The sequence below is a fragment of the Necator americanus genome, chromosome I (genome assembly GCF_031761385.1).
Source record: "Necator americanus strain Aroian chromosome I, whole genome shotgun sequence".
NCBI classification, from domain to species: Eukaryota; Metazoa; Nematoda; class Chromadorea; order Rhabditida; family Ancylostomatidae; genus Necator; species Necator americanus.
This window is the reverse complement of record NC_087371.1, coordinates 7,692,925-7,718,630: the sequence shown is the minus strand read 5'-3', so window position 1 is coordinate 7,718,630 and position 25,706 is coordinate 7,692,925. Positions and strand designations below refer to the sequence as shown.

Genomic DNA, 25,706 nt, shown 5'->3' with positions numbered 1-25,706 from the left:
GAAGACGAACGCGTGGCGGAAGACATGAATTAGGGGACCTTCGCCAGGCTGCTGCCTGCTACTTTCAATGGAATCCTCTTGTTATGAGGAAAGATTATTGTCGGTGGACATCAAAATCACCTAAAGGCACGAGTCCTGAGAAGATGGTGTCTACTTGGCGTCCCGATAGTTCCATAATTCTTGTAGTGATGTTGGTCTCTTGCGAGCACAAATACGACTCAACCACAAGATGTAAAGGGAAGTCGTATACCACGAACAGCATACTTGACGACTTGTTGTCCCAAGGCGATTGGCATATATAGGAAGACCTAAACGTGAAGTACGACTTGCTGTTTATAGGACTACGAGTTTGTGTTGAACATGCCTCTGCGCCTCGCACGACAGTATTGGATCAAACGTTGAATGTCACCAAGGAATTGTTGGAAAATAAAGGCACTTTGAGGCTTGATCCAAATTCGTTGTACATTGAGCGGTTGGGCCAAACGCCAGTTGAAAACCTTCACAGTAGAACTTTTGGAAGCCCAGACGGAAGAAAATTTTAGAAGGAACACAAGGTAGGACAAGTCTAGAGAAGTGTCGCAGGGGCTTTCGCGAATGGAATGTTTCGCCCTGCTGAACGAAGAGGGACTCACATCACTTCCTGAGATGGAAAAGATTCAGGAAAGGCTCTGCTCAAATCTTATTCATTCCAAAACCGGATTCTTTCTTTGGAGTACGAGTGGCGATCAAGAGTATGAAAACTTGCACAGTTCAAGGGCCTAATTTTGTATCACTTGATGTTTTTCGGACTCTCCATGTAGGAACGCGCATGACATTCTATGTTTAGAATGGGAAGATTCCAGGACAGTGGAAGACGTCGCAAACTGTTCTTATCCATAAGGGACGGGACTGAAAGGATCTTGAAACTACTGTCCGAAAGACCTGCTGAGGGTCCAATGTAAAAGGTTCACGAAGATGTAGGAGTCTCGCTGTAGGAAGCGCAACTCAAAAACAAACTGGATTTCGTCAGCTTTTTAGCTGCATGAATGTGATACAGACCGTGTCGAGGGTCATAGAGGTTTGAAGAGAATATCGCCTGCATCTCGACGTAAACGTAACCGGATGTGAGAAAGAATTTCACGAATAAATGCTAAAAATGTATACAATACAGCGCCCTCCGATCAAGATGTGGACGCTTGTATCTAGGGACATTAGCCAATCGTTACGATCGATGCACCACTACGATACTGCTTTTCAACCGCCCTTTCACTATACACATTTTGACGAAAAATGACGTTGACAAAACAAGACGATACTATATACCCGAAGTTGTTCGCGGTTGCATTACAGTGTATAATAAAATGACTTCCTCGGGAGAAAGAGGTGTACATGTCAATCAAATAATTCCACTCAAAACTTCATTTCGAAGACAGCACCGTTCTCTTTCTGAGGAGTATCAATAAAGTAAAGACAATGCCCAAGGAATTAAACGGAGCAGGAAAGAGAATGGGTTTGCCAATAAACAAAAAGAAGATACAGTTTATGATTGAGGTCTATTGCGGAGAATGAGGAACTTTCATGAGAGCCCCCAAATCGTAGACACTTTATCACATTTCAACTTTGGACGTTCTGTGAATATGGAGAACGATTTGAAGGAAGAACCTAACACGAAAATGAGAGCATTGTTGCAGCCGTGAGAGGACAACTGACAGGCTAAGAGATCCTTGTTCATCTGCTCGACTCGACAGTTCTTCCAGTGTTCCGTTACGCAGCGGAGACGTTGGCGGACATAGAAATCACGTGTAAGAAACACCATACTACTTACTTAGCCCTTGAGAATAGCCGCTTGAAATTTGACAGATGCACAAAACATCTAGCCAGTTCTCGCATATGCGACTTAAAGACAGCGCATCACAATTCTGACGTCGTGGAGAAACTGCAGCGAAAGCTAAGAGTTTGGATTGAGGATTGCGGAAACCAGCATGGCTCTGTTCACCTTTCCCTAGTCGTCATGAAAAATGGCTGGAAGGTGGCGTTCTTTCATACAGAATCAGTTGCAACGCACCACCATTGTGCCGCATCCACTAGGAAGGTCGAGCTCTCCTAGTAAATTAGTATTATCTTATTGTAGCACTCAGCGGTTTCCATAGGTGCACGTGCGTTTGTACGCCCTTCTTGAAAATGTTGATTTCAAACATGGCAGAATTGTTTTCTGCTTACGACTAGACCATTTTATTCTTTCATATCCGCTCGCTGGATTTTTAATGAAACTGCCAAAAGTTTTTCCAGAATTCATTTTGCTTCCACTAATCGCAAAATGCAAATGAATGCATATTTTTTCCCCATTTCTGGCAGAATGGGTTAAGATTTGTGGATCGTTAGGTGAACATACGTTAAATGATGTTACATTTTTTTTTTGTCAACCGGAAAGTACTGTAATTGTTCGCATTCAAAATCCTCCTCAAAGAAGTAAATGAATAAATATTTTCAGGATAAAAGATGGGGCTCACTGGAAATTTGACAAATGTGATGTTTGAAACAAGCAAGCAAACAAACAGCAAATAAATAAGATTTGAGTGAAACAAAGAAAATAATAATTATGTGAAGTTGGGCGTACTTATTCCCATATAAATCACTCGTACGGTTGCGCTACATTTTCAATGCGATATAGATATAGTGCTGCGATATTTCAAATTATATTCAGATGGAAACATGAAGATAATTAGTGAGCAATTTAGATCTAGGTAACATCTTTTCATAGGACATTATAGTCGCAGTAGAAGAAAAAGTGAATCCAGGCTCTAGAACGTTCTCATTAATCAGTGCACGGTCATATAAGAGAAATAAAAAAAAGAAGCGGCTGTTATTAGCGCCAGCAAATTTCCGACAGAGATATCCAATTCTCTCTACACGACAAAAAAAATCAGCTTTGAATTAACATTCAGTGAGGGCACATACAACCCAGAGTTGTGGTGAAACTATCGGAGTAGGTAATTTCTGAAGAAACTGAGTGAAGAAAAGCAAAAAGTCACATTGCTGACATCGTTTTATCATTCGGAAAGGTCTAGCGTGGGAAAAAAGATCTCACTAAGTATGTTATGCTATTACCTATTGTACTTACGGGTCTAGTTTGACATTTCTCCTAAAGAAGTAGTTTAATGCTTATTCGTGATTGCGTGACGTCTTCAGAGAACTAGGATTTTTCAGTTAATGGCAGACACATGTAGTGGCAACGTCGCGTCCAGCTTTGCTTCTAATAAAGTCATAGCAAAGGACTGCGCGATGAGATCCTCTCTTTGCTGCACACTGCCATTTTTGGACATATTGAACGAAGCAGGATCCGTTTGTTGTCATCTTGGAAAAAAAAGAAACAGGAAAAAGATCGAAAAGCGGGTCATTACAGGGCAGAAAATAAAAGATGAAGAAAGAAGTATATTATGTATATTAGTTTATTTCGCAGAGAACATGCGTGTTCTCGAATGGATAAGCTGTTGAGAATTAGAGGCATCACCCCACTCAATCTGGAGTGGTGCGGGTTTCAGGTGGGTTATGCCTATATGGGGTCGTAGATTATGGGAAGGAAGGTGATCCCGTCCATTGCTTCCTAATTGCCGTAAAAAACGGCCCGATAGATATGGCTTTGAACGCTCCGGGGCGCTATTCTCTACGACGAGTTCGATTGGAGCGCGCCAGCCTTGTGGACTCGCCACATCTTCCGGGCTGTTTTTTTACGGCAACTAGGAAGGAATGGACGAAATCACCCTCCTTCCCATAATCTACGACCCCGTGTAGGCCTAACCCCAGATTCGTGGAGTGATGCCTTTAATTCGTTAAAATTTTGTGCGAAAATAATGGAGCCCGGAAAATTAAAACGAGTAGAAAATTTTGACATCGAAATCAAAAAAAAAAAAAGAAAAGAGAGGAAGGAAAACAAAGAAAAAGTGAATAAAGAAACATCAACCATATAAGGAACTAAAGACTCCTATATGCAACGTTGGTTAGAATTGTTGGAAACCAAATGAAGTGGAGAATACGGAGTTTCCGTTTACCCAGATATACACTTGAGATATGTAAAACTATATAAGAGATCTTGCGGCGGCGATAACATTTTCTCTTTTCTCATTTTAATGGCGAGATTTTTTTAGGGAAAGTCAAGAGTTATGGAAACATTTTCAGGCGGTGAGGATGTGGAAATATTGCCAGCACAGAAGTACATATTACACGTGTTTTTTAAAATTTGAAATCAATTCCTTTTACAATAACCGTTGTTAATCATATCAGTTTTTCAGAATACACCTAAACGTACGAGATAAAATGATGATGGAGATAGGTTTAGATGTAAATTAACGACAATTCAACAGAAAATTCTTTTTTTTTTCGTTGTTTTCTTTTTCGCATTTCTCAAAAGTCCCCCTCTGATCCTTCCTCTAAGCTTCTTTTATATTCCTTCCAGGTGAAGTTTTGAACACTGCAAAAAATTTTTGTGTGTGGTCAACGTCAATCAACGACTAGTTAATAGTTTTACAGTTTTACAACAATCGGTGAGCTCTCGTTTACGATCATTGGGACGTTGTTGTGAAGTGAATTTTGTGGAATTAGGCGATTCCCAGTAATTTTCGAATCAATTCGATACCGCTGGTAATGTCTTGCATACTTCTTTGAATCTGTGCTACATTGCGCGTCTCGTTGTGAAGACATCGCTTGAATAACCGTTGAAAATTGGATCGAAAAAATAGATTTTCTTGCTGTAAATCTGGTCCCAATGCTGATGGTCCCGGAAAGAATATCTGACGTCGGTATACATGCAAAACAGGTAAAAGATCTGTCGAGGCCTGTGACAGCCTGATTACGTGCTGACGCCCTACGTCGACGTTATAGGCGAGATCAAAGAGATGTGACGCATAGTTACGCGCCGCGCAAGAAGTTGATTAGCGTAGATCATTACGAAGATCGTTTGAACTCGAACCGTTGGCCCTAATTATATCGCGAATCGCGTTTGCCCTCGTTTCTTTCGCGTTCAACAGGCACGTCACTTGAAAGGACGATAAGCTAGAGACTTCGTTAATATATTGCTTTTGAATGCAAATCGCTAAGTGTGACCTCAAAGAATTTCTTATCCTTTCGAAATTTTTTCGTCGATTCTATTTTCTTCAGTGTAAATTTTCCGAGTCGCTCACGCGGTCTTCTCTCCTTGATTGAAAATGAATAAAAGAGGATGGTTAGCAGGATGAAATGGGACAACAGCACCGCCATTCTGCTACCTACAAACTTACAATCTTGGCTTCGAGCAGCGAAGTTCTCACATGTGACTCAGCTAATTTTTTTAGCACCAAGTTTTATGCGAGGTGTTAACTTCCGCAAAAATGGACGGATACCGCTTATGTGCACAGTAACAGAGGAGAACATGGACAAGCGATGCTGGTTGACTGTAAACATCACATGGTTTTGCCAAAAAATAGCGACGATTGGTATTCACTGGCATTCCCTTCATATAATCTTACACCATCCTCTGTTGATTGTTGGGAGAGAAAACGAGAAGAGCTACAATGTTATAACGGACGTTAGAAGGAGTAACCAAGTTACAAAGCTTAGTTTGAATACTCTTGAAACGTGGTAATGACACCTTCAACATGAAGACTGCAAAATCGTTCAACGATGCTCGTATTTTTAAAAAGAACAAGGTGAGCCGTTGATAATAACAAAATCAGGTTTAATTCTGCGGAAAAAATTATGGAAAGCTCTTTCCTTAATTCTTCATTGAAGACTGAAGGCGAACAAACCGAGCACCACAAGAAGCCCGCAAGTCCGGCTAACGCCGGAGTTTCAGACTGGTATGACTGTGATACATTATCAAAAATTGCTGCAAATGTGCTTTTGCACACCAGATTTCGCGTGTGCAGGAAATTTCGTCCCATGACAGCAGTTTGCTCTGTGTTTTGTGATAGTGTGCCTGCGAGGTTTTTAGACGGAACCTTTCATTTGCCTGACGTTTCGGCTTTTTCGCCGTCTTCAGAGTAACATGTTCAAAACCGGCACAAAACTTGCAACCAAGAACGACACGAATCACGAAAACTTGCTTTAGAAATTGCATGTGCTAATGGCTATACAGTACGTCCGTATTACCGAAGAACCCGCACAGTAAATAGCAATGTTCTGCGCGAAAACAAAATTTCTCTTTGTCTTCCTTTTATCTCTGACAGTGTCAGTGCCGCTGTTCAGCGCAGCATTATCCAAGCACAATTACAAGACGACGTGATCTTGGTAGATATCCCAAATGCAAACATCAAAAGCCTTTCAGAAACAAATTATATGATAGATACTACATCTGTGAAAGGTGTGTTACGGAAAAACAGCCGACTGCGCACAAGTGGGGGTAATATATGGGATTGAGCGCTTGATGTGCAATGCAATTTACATTGGGGAGACCGGTAGGAATGTTGCAGGGAGGATTAATGAACAGATGGCAGATTACCACAAGGAAGGCACAGACATGAGGCCCACAACGTGAACGATTATGATGTGAAATGCGTTGTACTGGCTCACGAAACAGAAATATCGGCAAGGAAGACGTTGGAGGCGTTTTGAATTCTTTAAAGAAACCCTTCAATGAATGGTAGGAATGATAGATTGTCGATAACGAATGAGTTCTTGCTACTTGTACCGCTCTGTGAGCTATAACCGCCTGATATTCTATGTGTAGATCAAATCATCTATATCGTACCTGCTGATCTACACGCAGCAATACTCATTCGCTGGTACACTGAGTGACAAGTGTGTGCTATCAGCCGCGCCACATCTGGTGGAACAACACGTGAGACCATTTTCAATGTAGATGGGTTTCTATTTTCACTACCTTGAACGATTATCGAAACACTGATCCAGGGTAGTGTGGCACTTGACGGGATTAACGTAGCATTGCTCCAGTGATCCTCTATTTAGGTCTCTGAAGACGGCGAAAAAGCCGAAACGTCAGGCAAATAAAAGGTTCCATCTAAAAACCTCGCAGGCACACTATCACAAAACATAGACAGAATATGCCGAGGTTTCAGGACAAGGGAACATTCGAACTAGTTTGCTCCGTTTTACTTCTCCGGGCTGATTTTTATGTCCTTCTCTTATTTTATTTCTATGTTAATCATGACAGAATAGAGCAAATGACAGACGTATTTGCTGGTGCTATAGCCTGTTCGGACCTAAACGTCACTTTGAACTTGAATAGATTGCTAAGCGTTCATTTTGAACCAAATCGCTGTTGTTCTCTCATGTCTACATTACTTTTTTATTTACGTTCTTCGGAGCGAAGCCTCCCACTGTTCGGCTGTGGTTGCAGATGTTAAAAAAAAGGCCCAATCGATATGATATTCGTGACCCTTCTGCACTTATTATTTGGAGTTTGTGGTGTTTCATTAGTAGTTGTTTGTTGAATCGACTTGGAAAACAATTTCCGGACCAAAACTGTATTCAATCTTCAGTGTTTGGTACTCTAACAGGGACCCTCACACTAATTATGATCTGACCTGTTCTCAGCTTTTGTATAATGTATTGAAGCTACTCGCAGGAGTGTTGTTTTTAAAAAATAAGCCTTTCTGTTGGAGTTTTCGGAGAGGTGTAGAACAAGAAGGATTCAGACAACTTTGTGGTGTTTTAGTTCAAAAACTATAACGAAACACTTAACAATGACAAAGAAGTCGAATGAATCTCATTTTATTAATATTCTTAAAAATTAATGGGCACGCATATAAGTTGTAGTGTATGCGGAATATTATCAAAAGAAAAAAAAAACGAAAAAAAAACGGAGCGGATATAATCATAAATAAGTCACAGTCCTATTCAAATAACTGTTAATATGATCGCAAATATTTTTAAAGAGTGGTCTTAACAGATGTAAGCCTAGAGGTGTGAAGTGAAACATACCAGTCATGTAAGAAATTTTTGAGTGAGAATCAAAAAAGTAGAATGTATTATTGGAAGTGAATATTGGCATGTAGTCAATAATACTGCATTTAGAGCACGTTGCGACAGATTCGGCCACTCTCCGGCGGGCAACCTCCACCCCTGGACTGAGCAACTCTGCCTTAAACCGAGTGAATCTTAAACAAAATGGCAACAAACTGTAGAAAATCTAGGCCTATAAAGTTTTAGGTACGAACACTTTTACAGGAATAAGATAGGTGAAATTGTAGGATCCAACAGAATGCAGCCGTAGCCGAATGTGTTCAACCAGATTGACGCTGCACGCTTACAACAGAGGCTGATGTCAGCATCTCTACTATCTGTTCGATGAAATGATCCCACTATTTGGAACTTTCATCCGCATTTAAAATATTCTTTCGTTCCTTCCTCGTGTAGAACAGGTCAAAAAGATGTGAACTATGACAAACGCACAGCACAAACTTGGTTGAACAAAATCGGCGCCAAACAAACATGACAACAAGCGAAACACAAGAAGTTTTTCTGAAGTACATTAGAATAATTCACACAGCCAAAAATCGTCGAGTCTACAATTTCCTCCGGATTTGAATGGTCCCATTTTTGCTGTCTTCTGGCATATGTGCGGTTGTAAAAAGAAAGTGTCACAAGAAATCTACATCGTTTTGCTTCTGCTGTTTTGTAAGTAAAAGGATCATTCCTTGTCACAAAGTCTAGCACGTAATATTGAAGTAAGAACAGTGAAAAGAAGTAGATTAGTGTACGGATGGCTCACCGGATTGATTGGATGGTGTTTGCGAAGGGATTGTTCATAAATAGACAGAAATTTTGAAAGAGGACGTGGAATAGCATTGAGAACAAAAATGTGATCGGTTACAACCCGCGAAAGTTTGAGCAGATTTCTGGCCGCCTCCTTCACTATGTCTTCGGTCACTGATGTCGCGTTAGTTTCTGGCACAACGAACATTTCGATGTATCTAAAATATAACAGTTATCATAGAGGGTGCAGTTTTTTTTCAAAATCTTTCGCCCGCGATCTTCGCATAACACTGTCGATATATGAGCAGTTGTCACTCGTGGGAAATTCCCTTATTTTGCTGCGAAACTGGAATTAGGATATGTAAAAGAGGCTTATTTAGAGGCAGTGTATGACGATTTTAACGACGTTGAGATCTGTCATGAACAATATGGACGTCGCGTTCCCAAGTCTTCTCCGAACAAGAGCCACTGTTACCAGTGATCGAGAAACGTTCACGATTGCAAGGATGTGGAGGAGCTTGTGCTCGGCTAAGTCACCGGATGGCGGCCTAACTTCTCTGTATCCACATGGGAACGCTGCCAACGTCCCATCTTTTGCCCTAGCTCTCCCTTGAAGAGCCTCGTTGATGTCTTGCAATCCCTACACTCCGGAAAAACAATTTCAACTTCGAAAACAATTTCAACAGCGAAATTCAATTTTATTTCGAGAACGCGGAATACAAATTAAAACTGGGTCACAAGTAAAAGACGATGTCGAAAGAGGAGGGAACGCAGAGCGCCGAGTGCCAGCTTTTTTATTGCTGGAACGGTACTCGCGACGATTTTCCCGTCATCGCGACGACTGGTAAAACTGTGCGCAGCCGCAGTGTCATAGACAGCGAGTACGGAGTGTTCAATTCCTCTTCGTTGTTCTAAAAGGTAGCGCGTTATAAGGTATCGTAGGAAGTTTTCGGTTTTGGGGCGGTTAGAGGAATTGAGCGCTAACACTTTCATACTCGTGAACTACACCCCGAACCTGTATTGTACCATAAGAGATCCCAACATCGTCAATTTCGTGATACGTACGCGTACGCTGCCTTCAAGCTCCAGAACCAATTCAACGTTTTCAACAGAGTGACGCTTGCACGTTGAATCACTCAATTACAACGTGATCAAACAAATAGCTGCATTTCCTTCTTGCTCCCCAACCTGGAAGTCGACATGCGCGATATGATCGTGCGACAGAAAAATCCGTGGAGTTTGTAACAAAAAAGATTTTTAAAAAAGATAAGATGTGCATGAACACACTTCGAAACAGCACCTGGAAAGTATGAATAAAATATCTGGTTTATATTCTCTGACCACTCTATTGAACAGATTGTCCGAACCCCAGCAACGACTATAGCGTCTTTCTATCGTCAACGGAGTGCATGCTGGAAGAATGTGCCTGACTAAGAATTGAATGACAATTAGAACGTCAAAGAACTACACGTGAAGAAAGTTTCATTGTTACGCTAAAGGGAAAATTAGGGGAAGAAAGAAAAAAATGCACGCGATTAAGAGTCTATTGTGGTTTTGTTTTGCCAACTCAGAAAGCGTAGGAGACAACCAGTATGGCCAGTTCGTTAAAACGATTGATTTGATGTTCTTGCCCATACCATCTCCCATTAGATCAATACATCAATAAGCTTGTAATACTAACATTTCCACGTTTTCTGTTCGTTAATTATTACTACAAATACAATTTTTATGAGCAATTTACCTGGTATTGAGAATATTTTCATATCAACATCAGAACTATGACACATTTCATAAATTAATCCTCCTTGATTTGCTGCATAACTATTTCCAATAACCATGATCCTATGTGCGGAGCTACTATTCTGTAAAGAGATGAAAGAGATCAAAAGAATGATTTGAGCTGTGCTTAGACATGCTCGCTTCTCTACGCCACCGATTGCCAGGCATGGTTATGTCACGAACAAAAAAATTTCTGGCGGAAATTTTCACTGGCTGTGATGATTAAACAAAAAACACTCGCCTTAGAAGGAAGATCGCAATAACCCCATGGTATTTCATTTGTTTTACGATAGCTACACTCTTTGTGAGAGAGAAGTCGACTATCCCAGAAAGTAAATATGGCGTTCAAGCGCAGTACTTGTTCTGAATAACACATTTTATTTACATTTGAATATTCAGTTCTCCTTTCAAAAATATAGCTTGAAATAAAAAAATATATGTATGACTAGATCATGTCAAAGCGAGTTGAGTTTCGATTCACTTGAAGTGTCGTTTGAAGGACGATTATCCGAAAAAAAATGCGGTCAGGTTAATAAGAATATATGTCGTTTAGGAGAAAAAAAACCTAGATGAAGTTATCTCAACGAAAGTTCGAGTAATTCGAGATGCTCCCTATAATACTAGCCGGGTAGATTCTACTTGAATCGAGCTTCAAACTATTCGAAATGTCACTCTAATGTAAGAGCGGGAAAGATCGAAGCATTCGAAGCTTCATTCGCTTGGAAAAAAACGAAGAACCTATTTATAGAAACATTTCAAAAGAAATTTCACAGAGTTTAGTATATGTTAAAGCAAACACAAATGAACAGTTAGATATCCAGGACAAACTCAGTTCATCATTAGTAACACATAAAAGGGCATGAAAGAAGAAAATAACTTAAAGTTCGGCGCGGTTCATTTCTGATTCGATTCCATTTACCTTGGCTCAATTTTGTCGTACTGAAAGGAATGTCGCAATTCGTGCGCAGATCTTCTGGTGAACATAACGGCGTAAAAAGTTTCACAGCCCATTCTAATTCTTGTTCAAGAAGATAATGTTTTTTCTGTTTTTCGACCACTACCAGATAGCCACTGATAGCATAGAGAGAGACAATAATACAGAGAACAGCCCTGACAGTAGCTTGCATGTACAGTTTTTCAAATGTCTCTCTGAGCACTATTGCCACGAGTATAGAAAGAACGAGACCACAAGTGAGCCCTGAAAAGGAAATTATGTGCTAGGTTAACACACACATTTCACATCTTCACGCTTTTCACTTCATTTTGGCCGTTTTTTCTAGAAACGTATACAATCAATGTCGATGTTGTAGAAGACTTCTTAGCAAGAAAATGACAACTTCACGCTTCTCCACGGGAAAAGAGAGTTGCGGGTGTCGATTATCAGTGTAGAGCTTTTCAATGACTCCTCGTCATTCTGAAAAACGGCGTAGGAAACAACCATGTCTATCGGATTTTCCTAAGAGGCATGTAACAAGGTGTCACTTACGCGAACGCAAGTACATGGGCCGCATCTGCGAACGACCAGAGGATCGGTGGGTCCTTCCCACGCCCTTTTATGCAACAATTAGGGGTTGGGGAAAGGGGGAGGGGGGCTGACGGTGACGGTGTTCATACACGACAACATCACTAATCCAATTTCTTCGTAGAGAGATTCCAAAATAGTCAATTTCGTTGTATGTTGCCATTAACTCTGAGTAACCGTCACGCATCCACCGCAACACACTTTTTTTCCTCTACGTGACGTGTATTTTCTATTTTCTATACTCAGATCAGGTGCAAATCCCCAGCTCGTACACGAAATTGTACAAAGCACCGTGCAGATGTAAACTGAAGGAATTCGCAGAATAATAGAACCCAGCAGTTGATCGAAAACTTCCAAACGGATTGCAGAACTTACCGATAGTGTTTTTGTAATCGCACTGCTGGAATATAACGTATATTGGCCAATGCACGAGATATAAAGAGTAAGAAATGTCACCGATGTATGCCACATATTTAGATGACATAAAATTTGCTTCGTTCGGTGGATGTAGAAGAATAAGCCCACCGGTCAAAATAGTAGAAATAATTCTTAACAATCAAAATTCATTAAAGGATAGCGGCGAGACTTTCTTCATAAACTCAAACGAAGACTAAAATTTAAAACATAAATGATATTATATGGTGTTTAATTTGCGGTATGTGCAGAAGAAAGATAAATTCTGCTTTACACGTGGATCAGAGCACACTCACTGTCATGCACTCGCAATACAGGCAGGTCGAAACGACTGGGTCAGGTAAGTGGCTGCATTCGAAGCGGCGGCGAAAAACAAATGGTCGGATCGAAGTGGAACCATTGCATTCTACACACGGACTTCAGTGGCGTTTCCCGTCTCGACTGAACCGCCACCTTCACAAGGCACTTGGGGAGCAGTCGTTTATGCGACCGCACCGAGCATCAGACAGTTTTGGCTCGACTGTATTTATGCTCGACGAGTAGACTACGTTTTTGTAAGTATTACTGGTTGAAACAATTAGCATGCTTCCTTTTGGTGTCCTTGAGGCTTTGTTCGAATGTCTTCTAATCTGAGTATTGCCCATGTACGACTGTCTTTGAATCTCGGCATGTTGAAACGTAGTTTTAATTAATTTTCTAGAGCTGTAGCCAAGATTGTTATTGATCGTCTTTATTAAACAATAGCTAACGTTTCGGCGTTATCGCCCTCGTCAGAGCCTGGAAAATTCAAAACCATTAGTGATTTATCCTCTCAAGCGCCTCATCACCCTACAGAAAGCATCCAAACGGTAGGCAAACTCAAACAGCAACACATTGGCTAGTGCTTATCTCATCAGCTAGACTTGGTAACGCAACAGACCACCACGTACCACAACTATGAGTCACAAGGGTTTTATACGCGGACCTCACGGCCCGCTTCGTAGATCGAAACCCGTATAGTTCTTGATATGGGGATAACTCGTTTGTGATAGCAATGCACTCATCCTTCTTGTTCATTTTTGGACTTTTGGCGGTTATCCAAAAGGCCTCTAGTGTTCTGCGTGCTGTGATCTCGTATGATAATATACTAACTTCTACCTCTACTTCGGAGTTTAGATGGCATATTCTACGCTATGCTCCAAGTGGGGTGAAGGTTTTAGATTTTGCGAGTCCATTGAGATGCCCCTTGATCCTAACACACAGCGGTCGTCCCGTTTTCCCTATGTAATCGTCACCGCACAACCGTCACTACTCCTGATACCATGCAATCACCCTCTCTGCCATACGGGCAAACCGCGCAGCTGAGAGTTGTGCAGAGTTGATCATACGCACGATTACGTACCAGCTGACCCTTGAGGTTTGTTGGAGGTATTTCCACAACCCTCACGTCATTCTCTAGACCCGCTTTTCGTAGACAGCTCCCTTCCGTTCGGCTCATACCATCATATATATAAGGTAAACAAAAAGGGATCTTTTCTAGGCCATCCACTACGTTAGATCTTCGAGAGGGATGTCGTGCTTGTCGGGTAGCACCATCTCCAGTTGGGTACCCACTGGATATTGCCACTTTATGGGCCAGATGCACAGACCATGTTTTTTCCTGGCTACTCGATGAGACTCTTGCCGCCGTCCTGTACATGTTACCTATAACAGGTTTTTTTCTGAAAATGATTAAAGCCTTCTAATCTATTTCTTCTAATGCGTTGATAGACCACATACATATTTCAATCCTCTCTAAAATCTCTAGAAGAGAATGAAAAAAGAGATCAGGAGCTATGGGTATAGGCTAGAGCTGCCTCGAAAGTGAAAGTTAGACTAATAGAATGCTCAATAACTGCGGTTAATTTTATTTTTAGGTGAATTTAATCAGGAGAGTAAGGAAACTTGCTTATTGGAATCAATAGAGTTCCAATTTTGAAAAAAATTTTGTACAACCACATTCTACAACGACAAGGTGTGTTACACTATCATCCGATAGTTATAACCAAGTCGACCTTACCTGAGAATCAAGCTATAAACACTCATAAACGGAAACAGACTGGTGGAAATAACGGCAGCTAGGCAAAGCCCATAGCTACTGAAATTTATATATTCTCTACTCGTCTGCGGATCTGAAAAACAAAAACATTTCGCGTACTTAGGTTACAAATGTGGCACACAGTTTAAATTAAATTTAAGATCCTGAAGTGTGCAAAAACATACTCGGATTAGTTGTGTTTTTACTCAGCTGCTGAATGTAGATGCCTGAAATTAGTGATTAATGGCAAGAAAGAAGGTGAACTCACTCGTAGTCAAACTTACAGTAAGGTCGGTCAGAAGGACATGAAGCACCGACATGAAGCACGTTGCAGTTGCCTATGCGGCTGTGCTCGACGCAGAGAGATCGAGAAAACAGTTGGAATCGAAGTGGAACCACCGCGAACTGCAGCGATGAATGGCGCTAACGAGCGTCTTTTCTCGATCCTAACCGATACGCTCCGCAGCACCACATCGAGCGCAGCCGCTTACGTAAGTGGACCTTGTTCATCCCGTTTTTACCCTACTACACACTACCGTGGGAAGCTCAGCTCCTTTGACCAGTGTTAGCGCGACGCGAAATTTGAACTGGTACAACGGCTAACAATTCCTCCTTTTTTTGCTCCGGAGGAATAAGCTCAGACAGAACCACAAAATGAGTAATTTACGGTACTTTACGGATTCTCAAACTCCATAAAGCATTAGAGAAGAATATCACAATAAGTGGTGGTGCAAAAAAGAAGATGAGGGGAAGGGAACTTTGGATATAAAAGTAGGTAATTATGTAATCTGCATTTCCATTCTACCACACTTCTGCATCATCTCTGTTCTACATGTTTCTATACTTGTTGTTTTATTGTTGAGTTTCTCCGACTTCTTACTGCTTTGCCTTGTTCTTTTGTCTTGTCTGTTATGATTGTTTTGTCCTGCTTCTCTGTTTTTCAAATTTGCATTTTCGTTTCTTTTCATGGGATTATTTAATTTTTTGTGTATCTCACAATATCCACATCCATCCTCGTTTTCGATTGCTTTTTTCCGTCTCCTTCTCAACCTTATTCTTCCTTCTTCATAATAACATTCAATATTGTGTTCGAACTGCTATTCGATCAATGATGAAACATCTTCTTTCAGATCCTCTATACTACTCCAATATACTTGCTTTTGGGACAACTACAACTGAGAGGAAACCATCGGAACTAAACCAGCGCACATTTTTCTTTGGAGTGTAGTTATTCAAATAGAACAATTTTCTTGTACACACGTTCAGCTTCCAAGGCGGAGCAGCCTCACCCAAAGCTCCTGGGGAGGATCCCGCACTACCCACTCAAATCCAATGGCACTACACTATCGACGGCGATACGACTATGTTGAGCCCGAACTTACGAAGAGCACCGATGATAAGTGAGACGTTCAGATGGCGTACGCAGTAATTTTTCGCATCCAGTGTAAATGATGAGGACGCCATTGAGATGTGTGAGGCAGCGCTAGGTCATTCACCGAGGAAACATGCGGGGTAAAAGGTCTCCTGGAGACACTCGATAACTAACGTGATATCTTTTTAAATATACGCATCTGCAAGTTTGTTTTTTGTTTGCGACCGCGTATTAAGCGTCAACGAACATTTACGAAATTTGTATTTCATAGAGATTTGCTGTGAGTCTTGATCGTTTCGGGTCCCTTTTAGTTTTCCACTGATTCAGATGTTTTGGATTTGGATGTTCTCTTAGACACAGGGTAGCACTCATTTATCGTTTCTGCTCCTTTCTATCTTTGCTTAAAGGCAGCACCCCACGAATGTGCGGTGGTACGGATTTCAGGTAGAGTATTCGTATACGGGATCGTAGATGAAAAAGATTCCCGGGGTGATTCCTTCCATTTCTGGCTAATTGGCGTAAAAAACGGCCCGGAAGATGCGGCGTGTGCACACGGCTGGCGCGCTCCAGTCGAACCCCTTGTAGAAAATAGCGCGCTCAAAACCGTACCTTCCCGGCCGTTTTTTACGGCAATAAGGAAGAAATGGAACTATCCCCCCCCCCTCTCCATGATCTACAATTCCGTATACAAATACTCCACCTGAAATCCGTACCACCTCAGATTTGTGGGGTAATGCTTTTAATACGCGAATGAACCCTCTAATATGAGATATCAATACAATGTCGAATCTTCAGTGTACTACTTACTGTACTTCGGCGTACTACTCTATGCAAAGGCGCGCCCCTCCACAAACCGGTAGCAGACGTTATCTTCCGAGTCGCTAAGGTCATCGGAGGACGTCTCTCCCTGTGACACGAGTATCTCGTTCGTGTTCACCGGTGTAGCGGTAGAGTTCTGCTCAGTCGCCGGTGTGAACTGGGAGATAGCCGCATTGTTACTGACTGTGGCCAAAGCGGAAAATCCATCTAATGCCCATTGTGCCGGGATGATGGCACCGCGCTGCTGTGGTCGAAGGGTGATGCCACGGCCCCGCATAGCGACGACACGTTCGTATTCTATCACTAGCTTTACTTTTCTCTGATCGGAGCAACCAAGGACGGCAGCACCATATTTGCGGGGGTACCGATCGTCGGGCCATTTCAAAGGTTTGAGGGGCGATCATCGACAGAATTCGCCGCAGACAACACTTCTGACAAGCGCACGGGGATGTTGACGAGGAGTCTTTCGTTAATGGGGCAAGCATGCTCACAGGTAGATGTTTAGCTATGGTCACGGAGGATGGAGCCTCTATCGTGCTTGGTTGTCCGATCAGAGAAAAGTAAGGCTGCTAATAGAACACGAACGTGTCGTCACGATGCGGTACAGTAACATCCTCGGTATTCGGACAGCTTTTGGTGCTGGCAAGACAGTCGTCTGTGGCATCATTGCGGGACAGTGGGGGTCAGGTGGATTTTCCCCTTTGGCCACAGTCAGTAACAATGCGGCGATCGCCCAGTTCGCACCAACGATGTTATTGAATACGACGTACAAGCACCTAAATATTCTGAGATTCGTGTCCAATTCAGCGGCTCAGGAGAAACCTACGCTTGCGCGGGTGAACACGAACAAGATACTCGTGTCACTCGGGGAGACGCACTTTGATAGGAGTACCTGCGATTGATTTGTAGATGGGCGTGCGGTTTTAGAGTACTACATTGATGATCCGAAGTTGTTTTCATGTTCGAAGATTAATAGGAGCCGTACACAATGCCCAGTACGTTTTCCAGGAACTCGAGATACAACTCATGCTCACAAGTTCCGTTCACCCCTTTCTCTTCTTATCATCAAGGGAATGGGGAATGGCGCTCTCCCGGACACGGTAGCAGAATCCTGATAAGGGAGGGGCGTCGCAGATACGACCCATGGTGCAGTAAATCTACGTCAGCAACATTCATCGCTTTGGACCGCAAGTGGAATGTCATCGCTACTCAAACCTAGCGACTTGTAGGGCAAGTAGCATTGTTGTGGGCGGCTCGAGCGGTACCAGGAGCCCCTTCACTCCGCCCTCAATATCTCGCCCAAGTGGGTCGCTTATGGGGAGTGCTCTCGAAAACGGTCTACGGCAGGAAGCCATGTCACTACTTTTGGACAGTCTTACCTTCTCGACGCCCACAGTCCCTTTATGTTCATCGCTGTCGAGGGGCGCTCGGAATGTGCGGATACTGCCTTATCAGAACAGTACAGAGGTAAAAGTGTACCTGGAAGTACACGCTGGTTCTTGGGTCGAGAATAACGACGGCGTAGCTCTGTATTATTAGGTTCTACCGCAAGCATTACCACCGGCTAGAACGCGTGTGGTCAATGATTGCTGTGGAGCTGTCCATGGTGGACTCCGTACAAGGAGTAGAAGAAGAAATAGTCCTCCTGACAAGAACGCACGTTTTACTAGAATCTATCGAGTTCTTCGATAGATTCTAGTGTACGTGACTTTGATTCGACGGTGGACTTCGTACACTGGTCGATTGATGCATCACATTACATTACATCTTCTTTCAGGAACGTGGCTTTCTAGCGGCGGAGCCGCAGCAACTCCACAGACAGGCTCGTAAAAACCTACAGCTAGGGTTCCAAATTCTGTCCGCTGACATGATATGACATGAGATTAAGTCCGATGACTCAAAAACGTTGGATAGGACTGTACCACCGACACCTATGCGACTACTCCAAGCCTTAGCTTACCGTGGAGACTACCGAGCGAAACCCGGATTAATGTGAACATACTTATATCAAGTTAGATCCTAGGATCGAGTTTCGCAAAATTACTGATCTGACTTTCTTTTTACTGTGATATTCTTTTTCCACCGACAAAGACAAAGACAAGGAATCGCAGAACGCCTTATAATAATCCTTCCCGGGCCTCTTTGTCTTAGAATTGGTCCAGTGGCCGGAGCCTCCCGTAGCCGGGTTTAAAACGTGTTGAATTCACGTAAGGAAAGCACTTGACGAAGAACTTTTCAGGACTTTCATAGAAATCTGTTATAGTAGATTTTCATTTTTATCGAGCATTATAGAAATTGTCTATTCTTACCGAGTATGAATTCCCAAACTCTTGCATGAACGACGTTGAAAGCTGTTGTATGAGGCGAAAGCATATGATATAATAAGGATAGTGAACCTTAAACATACAACTATAATCGGTTAAAGCAGCCTGAAGCTAAGTGTAGTCGCGCATGCAGCTGTGTCCGATGCGGCGGGATAGAGCAAGCGGCTAGAATTGGGATGGGGCCTAAACGGAATTACGGTGGATGTGACTGGTGGAGGTTGGGTTCGGAGTACTATGCCTGGACGCTATGTGATTTCGAAAGTTGCTACCCCTCAGAAGAACTTTTTTCTTCAACTTTTCAATGGAGTGTTAAGGTATACCTAACATCTTCAAACCAATCATGGCGATGTGCACAGGAAGCATCTTGAATATTACCATTATGGCGGGAAATATAGCGTAAAACTGCATTTCCACTGCTATCGACCATGTATGCGTGAAGAGATTCGTTGCCTTAGACAGCTGAAAAATGTGACAAATCGGAACAGCAAGGATAGCAACATGGACACCTCTCTTTCAGTTTTCCACCTTTACGCATCGCTGATTTTTTACCAGCGAGAGGAAGTAGAACGAAGTACGTGTAACATTTTCTCAATCTTTTTGTTTTGTTGGTAGTTGTAGATTCATAAAAGTAAACTAATAAGAAATCTACGAACGCAGATATATGTGTTGCACCAAGGTGCTGCAACCCGCTTCCTTCTTCCTTTTCGAAGCGATGTGGTCGTGCAGCGTGTCCCTCATGTGACTACATAGCCTGGTGTAACACAGGCGCCTCTGTCTATATAAGCCTGCAAACGGAGCACGAATGCCCACCATTTTTTCGTAGTTGCTAATGCTCTTAGCCGCTTGGATATTTGTTGTGAATGACAGTGCATATTTTGCAGAATCCAAGTTAGAGCATTGCATGTAGTCGGTAAATAAAAATCGTGAACACGTGAGCGAAAGAATAATCATCAGGAGATAGGAGGGCAGAATTCGTTTTGCTCGTCGATAATAAAAATAGACTATTTCTCTGATACCAAATTTTTCCTTTTGTTCGGTTATCATTGACATAAGATACCCGGAGAGTACGAAGAACCTGTGGTGTGACGCAATCATTGTACTAGTGCATTTTCATTAACAAAATCAATTTGTAAGAAAAGAAGAGGAAAGCATATCATGTGATCAAAATAGATGATAATCTAATGAAATGACTAACTGATCAACACCAACGTAACCATTTCGAAACAACCAGGGATAGTAATGAAACAACAGTACGGAAATAATAGCAATCGCTCTTATCCCTTGCAAATCATTTCGATAGGATGGACTTCTGAAGACAATCAGGAAAAAAAGAAAACTATAGGAATTCAATCGCCTCCTCTTACTGTTCTCAAATATCACCTTGCCGTATTGAGAATCTCCCTTTTCTCTAAATCTGCTGATTTCTTATTGCAAGATAAAACTGATCGTTCTTCAGATTTCGTTTCGACCGTCATTTTAACAATCTTTTCTCGTACGGAACCTGTAACGGGTGATTGTGAATAGAACTGAAAAAGCGATTGAAAAATGAAAAGAAACGAGCGAACACTCTTAGAGAAAAAGAAAAAGAAAGCTGCAGTGAAAATGAAAAAGAAAGGAAGAATGGACGAACGTCAGAATCGACTATGGCAGAGCAGAGTGAACAGCATCCATATATCAGGGAGAGAAAAACGGGTGTCGCGCACACGCTTCGATTGAACATATTGGCCATCAGATAGAGGATAAATAATGAATACCTCCACTGACAGCCTTTTTGGGCAAAGGGGGGATCCGCACTCTTTCTCGTTATAAGATAGAAAGCGTAATGAAGAGTTCTACTCAAACCTTCTCCGTTCGTCAACTCTTCTGTCCGATCACGTCCGACCCCACTGGTGAAGTTCTAAACCGGGCTCTTCTTTTGGAAGTAAGAGTTGTGACAAAGTGCATGAAACCATGCTCAGCCCCCAGAGCTGATCTTATATTGGCAGACTTTCTTTGATCCGGTAGCCATCCGCTTCATGTAATTCTTGGGGCGTTCGTAACGTCAAATCTCCAGAAAAAAAAACGGTCCTAGGACCCCTGTAAGACATCGCAAACTGTTCCTATCTATAAGAAACGTGGCCGAGAGGACCTGCAATACTAGTGTCCGATGTGCATGTTGCATATAAAGTGTTCACGAAGATCTTCGTCATGCGCATATCAAGAATGCAGGGATGTACGATGAGGGTGTGGACGTGTCGCATGTGATGATATTAGCCAAGTGTGGTATGTTCGATGTTACCACTACGATACAGCTCTTCCACCACCCCCCTCACAATACCAATTGGAAAGGATGTACAAAAAGGCGATGCTTTATTTCCGAAAATGATCACAGCTACAGTGGATAATGAAATCGCTTGCTTGCCAAGAAGGGGAATACGTGTTGATGAAGATCCTCTCAAAGTTTTGCGATTGACATCGTTCTCTCTTCGGGAAGTATCAGTAAAGCAGAGGCGATGCTCAACGTGTTAAATGGAACACGGGGAATAGGATTGCGAGCAACCAGAAACAGAAAGATACAGTTCATAAAGAAAGTCTACTGCAAAAACGTAGGAACGCAAGGCTCCCAAAACGCGGAAGCTTTCTCACATGTGCACTTCGGACGTTCTATGAACATGGTGAACGACTTGAAGGAAAAATTGAATAGAAAGATGAGCAGCGTGGTCAGCTCCGTGTCCATCTGTTCGTCTCGGCAGTTCTTCGTATTCACATCTAAAAAACTACCTACCTAGTTTTCCCAAGAGTCGTGTCTTTTGAGTTTAACCGAACAACGTCTAGTCTTTCTTCGCAGCTGCGACTTAAAAAAATGTCCCATAATCGCGAACTACGTCGTGAACTGTGTCAAAAGCATAGATGGGGTGGTAACATTATGAGAAGAATAGACGATAGACGGAATAAGAGATTCTAAAACTCCATAGAATAAGGGAACTCAGATGAATCAGCTGAGAGCAAAGGCTGGATCCAGCTAAAGTATCTTGCTGATGTCACTCGCGAAACTTCCGGACATCTTGACTGATGGACAGTAGGAAAAGGAGCGAAGGTACAATGCTGGATCGCGCACATTTAGTGAATACGGTCCAATGTAAGTATCAAAGCAGGTAGGCATGGAAACCTTATTTCCTTAGGTCGCTTTACGCGGTCAGTAAATTGGTGTTGAACTTATCCAGTGGATAAAAACACTAGCGGGATACATCGGTTGCTGCAAATCATCTTATAGGCTAGGCACACGTTTATAAACCTCAGACTATTCTGAAGTCGAAATGTTGAAGTTTCAAGCGTTAATCGGTTCTTCAAAAGGATTTGTTAATGCCTGAAATTTCATTCGCTTCTCTAAGGGAAATTCTCGCAAAATCGTTGAATTCAATTATGCTGAACTGTTTTCTACTTGCAACTCTAAGGTTTTTCTTTCATGTTAGAATTTTCATTGGATTTTTTTATTAAAACAGCCAAAAGTTCTTCAAAGTTCATACCGCATTTAAAAGTAATTGCAGAAAGAAAATGGGTCCATTCTTCTTGCATTTTTATGTACATATAGGTAGGTAATCACGACATTGAAGAGAATTTCCGGCGAATTGAGTTCAAATTTGTGGATCAATGTGTGCACATATGTTGGACGATGTTGCTCACTTTTTGTCAAATGCAAAAACAATTAACGATTATTCCTATTCAAAATTGTCCACGTTGAGTTTATTGGTGATTAAAGTTTTTACCACAATAATTCACGAATAGTTATAGAGTTGGCTGCATATTGAAAAGTAAATGAATAAATATTTCGAAGATAATTACCGACCGGAAAGGTGACAAAAGCGTGAATGGGATCCACTTGAGATTTGGCAAAATTGCTGAAAACAACAAAACAAACAAAAAAAAAGATGCTTGAAACAAACGAGCAGACAAACAGCAGCAAGTAAAGAGGAATAAGGCAATTAATTTAGATTTTTCTATTAGGTGAAACTGTTTCTTTCCCGTAATAAGCATTTTTACGGTTGCGCTACATTTTCAATGGTATCAGATACTTTGCTGCTGCAATATGTGAAATTCGATGGAGATGAAAACATGAAGATAATTGGTAGAAAATTTAGATCTAGGTTATATCCTTTTACAAGAAATCCACGGTCACAGTTCAGTACGGTCATTAAACAGGAATAAAAGAGAAGCGATCGTTACAAGGAGATTACGTTACGGGAGATTTCAGCGAGAGATGTACTGTTCCTTGAAGAGAGTAGAAAAAAAAAACACTAACGAATCAGCAATTAAGAAGAACACATTTTTATCCAATGAGATGAGTTGTGGTGGAAATTTCCACGTATGTATTTTTTTGAAAAAAAAAGTTGAATGAAAGACGAGATGAGCAAAAAATCACGTCCGTTTTTCCACGGTTCACCTTGGAAAAAAAAAGATCTCGGTAAGTCTGTTAGCCTACTCACCACTTCTGGCCCTAATTTTGCATTTTTTCCTGAAGAAATAATGATTGTGAGTGATTAGTGATTGATTCATTGTTGAGCAAAATCTTTAGAGAGTTAGGATTTTTCAATTTTCATTCAATTGGACACCTCCTACGTAGCAGCAACTCCTTTTCCAATTTTGCCTCCGACGATGTCACAGTGGGTCCCTCCCTTTACTGATCAATGGGATTTCTAGATAAAGATGTTGCGGGGGCGATAACAGTTGCTTGATAATGTTCAGTTCTGGGATTTTTAGAGGGAAGTAAAGGGTTATGGAAACTCTTCCAGCTGGAGGGGATAGGTGAAATATATTCAGCATAGAGCTACACATTATACGTGTTCTTTTAAAAATGGATATCAATTCATTTTACAATCAACGTTTTTCCTCATCCCATATCTTTTTAGAAGACAAATAAAAAAAATGTAAATAAATGATGATGAGAACGGATGTAAATGTAAATTGACGAGCACAGCTACAATTCAACTCTTTTCTTTTTTTTTTGAATTTCTGAAAACTCCCCCTCTGATACTCCCTCTTAACTTCCTCTAGATTTCCTCGAGGTGAAGTTTTGAACATCGCAAAAATCTCTTCTGTGTGTTTAACGTCAATCAACGACTAGTTGATAGTTTTATAGCGTGTATACGACAACCGATGAGCACTCCTTTACGATCATCGGACACGTTGTTGTGAGGTGAATTTTGTGGAATTAGGCGATCCCCAGTAATTTTCGGATTAATTCGATAATGCCGGTGATGTCTTGCACACTTGTTTCTTCGAATCTGTGCAAAATTCCGTGTCTTACTATAGAATATCGCTTGAATAACCATCGAATATTTGATCAAAAAAATAAACTTTCCTGTTGTAAATCTGAAAAACCGGTCCCTCCTCCACTACTGATGGTCCCGGAAACAGTGTTGGATGTCGGTAAACACACAAAACAGGTAGAAGATCCGTCGAATGTGACAGTTTGATTACGTGCTAACGTCCTACGTCGACGTTATCGGCGAGATCAAAGAGATCTAACGCATAGTTACGCGTCGCGTAAGACGTCGATTAGTGTAGATCATTATGCTGATCGTTTGAACTCGAACCCGTTGGCCCTAATTATATCGCGAATGGCGTTTGTCCTCGTTTCTTTCGAGTTCAACAGACATGCCACTTGAGAGGACGATGAGCTAGAAGACTTCGCCAATATATTGCTTTTAAATGGAGATCGCTAAGTGTGAACTTGAAGAATTTCTCATCCTTTTTTTCTATATTTTATTTATTATTATTTTATTTTATTTCTATATTTTTTGTATTTTTCTATATATTTTTTCGCTGAAACAATAATAGCTCGTATTGCTACTTTATACTTACATATAAAGTTCGCTACGAGCAGCGAACTTTCCACCGCTGACATAACAATTTTTTTAGCAGCGTTATAACAGCAAAGGACAAGGATTATATGGATATTACAAATGTATGAAAAATTTCGTATGAAAATTCAGAGAAATTGTCTAGTTCCCAATCCAGTGTCCAGGATTTTCTGCTATACGTCCCCTGTTAACTTCCTCAGAAATTGATGGATACCACACATGTACGCAAAAACAAAGGAATGTATGGATATTGTAAATGTATGGGAAGTTTCGCATGAAAATTCAGAGAAATTGCCTAGTTCTCAATCCATTGCCCAGGATTTTCTGAGAGTCCCTGAAGTCCCTAAGTCCTTTTCCCATAATTTCCTCTCTCAAGTCATCTCATGAACTTTTCTCGAGGACCACCTGCCGATAGGGCGTGCCAGCGAATCAAGTGCTAGCGATCAAAGATGCCGACAGTTAATGAAACCACTGGAAGTAGGTAGCTATTACAAGTATTGCTAGGTGAAATACGATATTTGCATAAATAAGGTCAACTGGTAAATTTGGCAGCATTGTTTTAGGTTCATCGTATTGAAAAACTACTGGGTATGTATTTGGCGGAGCTTCTGAGCATCTTCAGACTTCTCGTTAGATTTCGTTCCTAGAGATCCACAAGCTCCCACATTTTTCTTTGACCTAAGACGCAGGCTAACGTGTTCTGGGCTATCAGGCAAGAATGGCGGATATGGTTCAGTTAAACTAGTCATCAGCGCCCTTACCGTTTCAAGCCCTTAATCATGGGAGATTTTATTGATTTTTCCTTACATTTTATTTTACAGTAGGCACGGTTATTCTTCACCAGAAAACGAAAAAAAAATGTGGATCTGCGCAGCTCGATTTGATCTCTATCATTACATCTGAGCATCAGTCT

General features: G+C 41.5%; 4 protein-coding genes across 5 annotated transcripts in view; 3 read left to right on the top strand and 1 right to left on the bottom strand.

Moving 5' to 3' along the window:
- The window catches only part of RB195_004810 (uncharacterized protein), a gene marked incomplete at both ends in the record, with an annotated part of 33,797 nt that extends 16,891 nt beyond the window's left edge, over positions 1-16,906 (bottom strand). Inside the window, 6 exons of one of the 2 annotated variants that reach the window (XM_064182827.1) lie at positions 7,115-7,172; positions 7,992-8,053; positions 8,684-8,885; positions 11,781-11,860; positions 11,933-11,996; positions 16,665-16,906. In XM_064182827.1, the coding sequence (XP_064034094.1) occupies positions 7,115-7,172; positions 7,992-8,053; positions 8,684-8,885; positions 11,781-11,860; positions 11,933-11,996; positions 16,665-16,906 (708 nt within the window). Of the gene's footprint in view, positions 1-7,114; positions 7,173-7,991; positions 8,054-8,683; positions 8,886-11,780; positions 11,861-11,932; positions 11,997-16,664 lie in introns of those variants that run through there. The other variant, XM_064182826.1, reaches the window with a different exon arrangement.
- Positions 595-941, top strand: RB195_004812 (uncharacterized protein; the record flags this gene model as incomplete). Its single annotated transcript, XM_064182830.1, has 2 exons — positions 595-731; positions 827-941. 2 exons carry the CDS (start codon positions 595-597, stop codon positions 939-941), a joined length of 252 nt encoding a protein of 83 aa, XP_064034096.1.
- RB195_004811 (uncharacterized protein) lies at positions 5,610-6,960 on the top strand (the record flags this gene model as incomplete). The annotated part of the gene is made up of 3 exons (XM_064182829.1): positions 5,610-5,660; positions 6,680-6,790; positions 6,919-6,960. 3 exons carry the CDS (start codon positions 5,610-5,612, stop codon positions 6,958-6,960), a joined length of 204 nt encoding a protein of 67 aa, XP_064034095.1.
- Positions 16,907-17,126: 220 nt separating the features above from the next.
- RB195_004809 (uncharacterized protein) lies at positions 17,127-17,531 on the top strand (the record flags this gene model as incomplete). The annotated part of the gene is made up of 1 exon (XM_064182825.1): positions 17,127-17,531. One exon carries the CDS (start codon positions 17,127-17,129, stop codon positions 17,529-17,531), a length of 405 nt encoding a protein of 134 aa, XP_064034092.1.
- Positions 17,532-25,706: the final 8,175 nt, after the last annotated feature.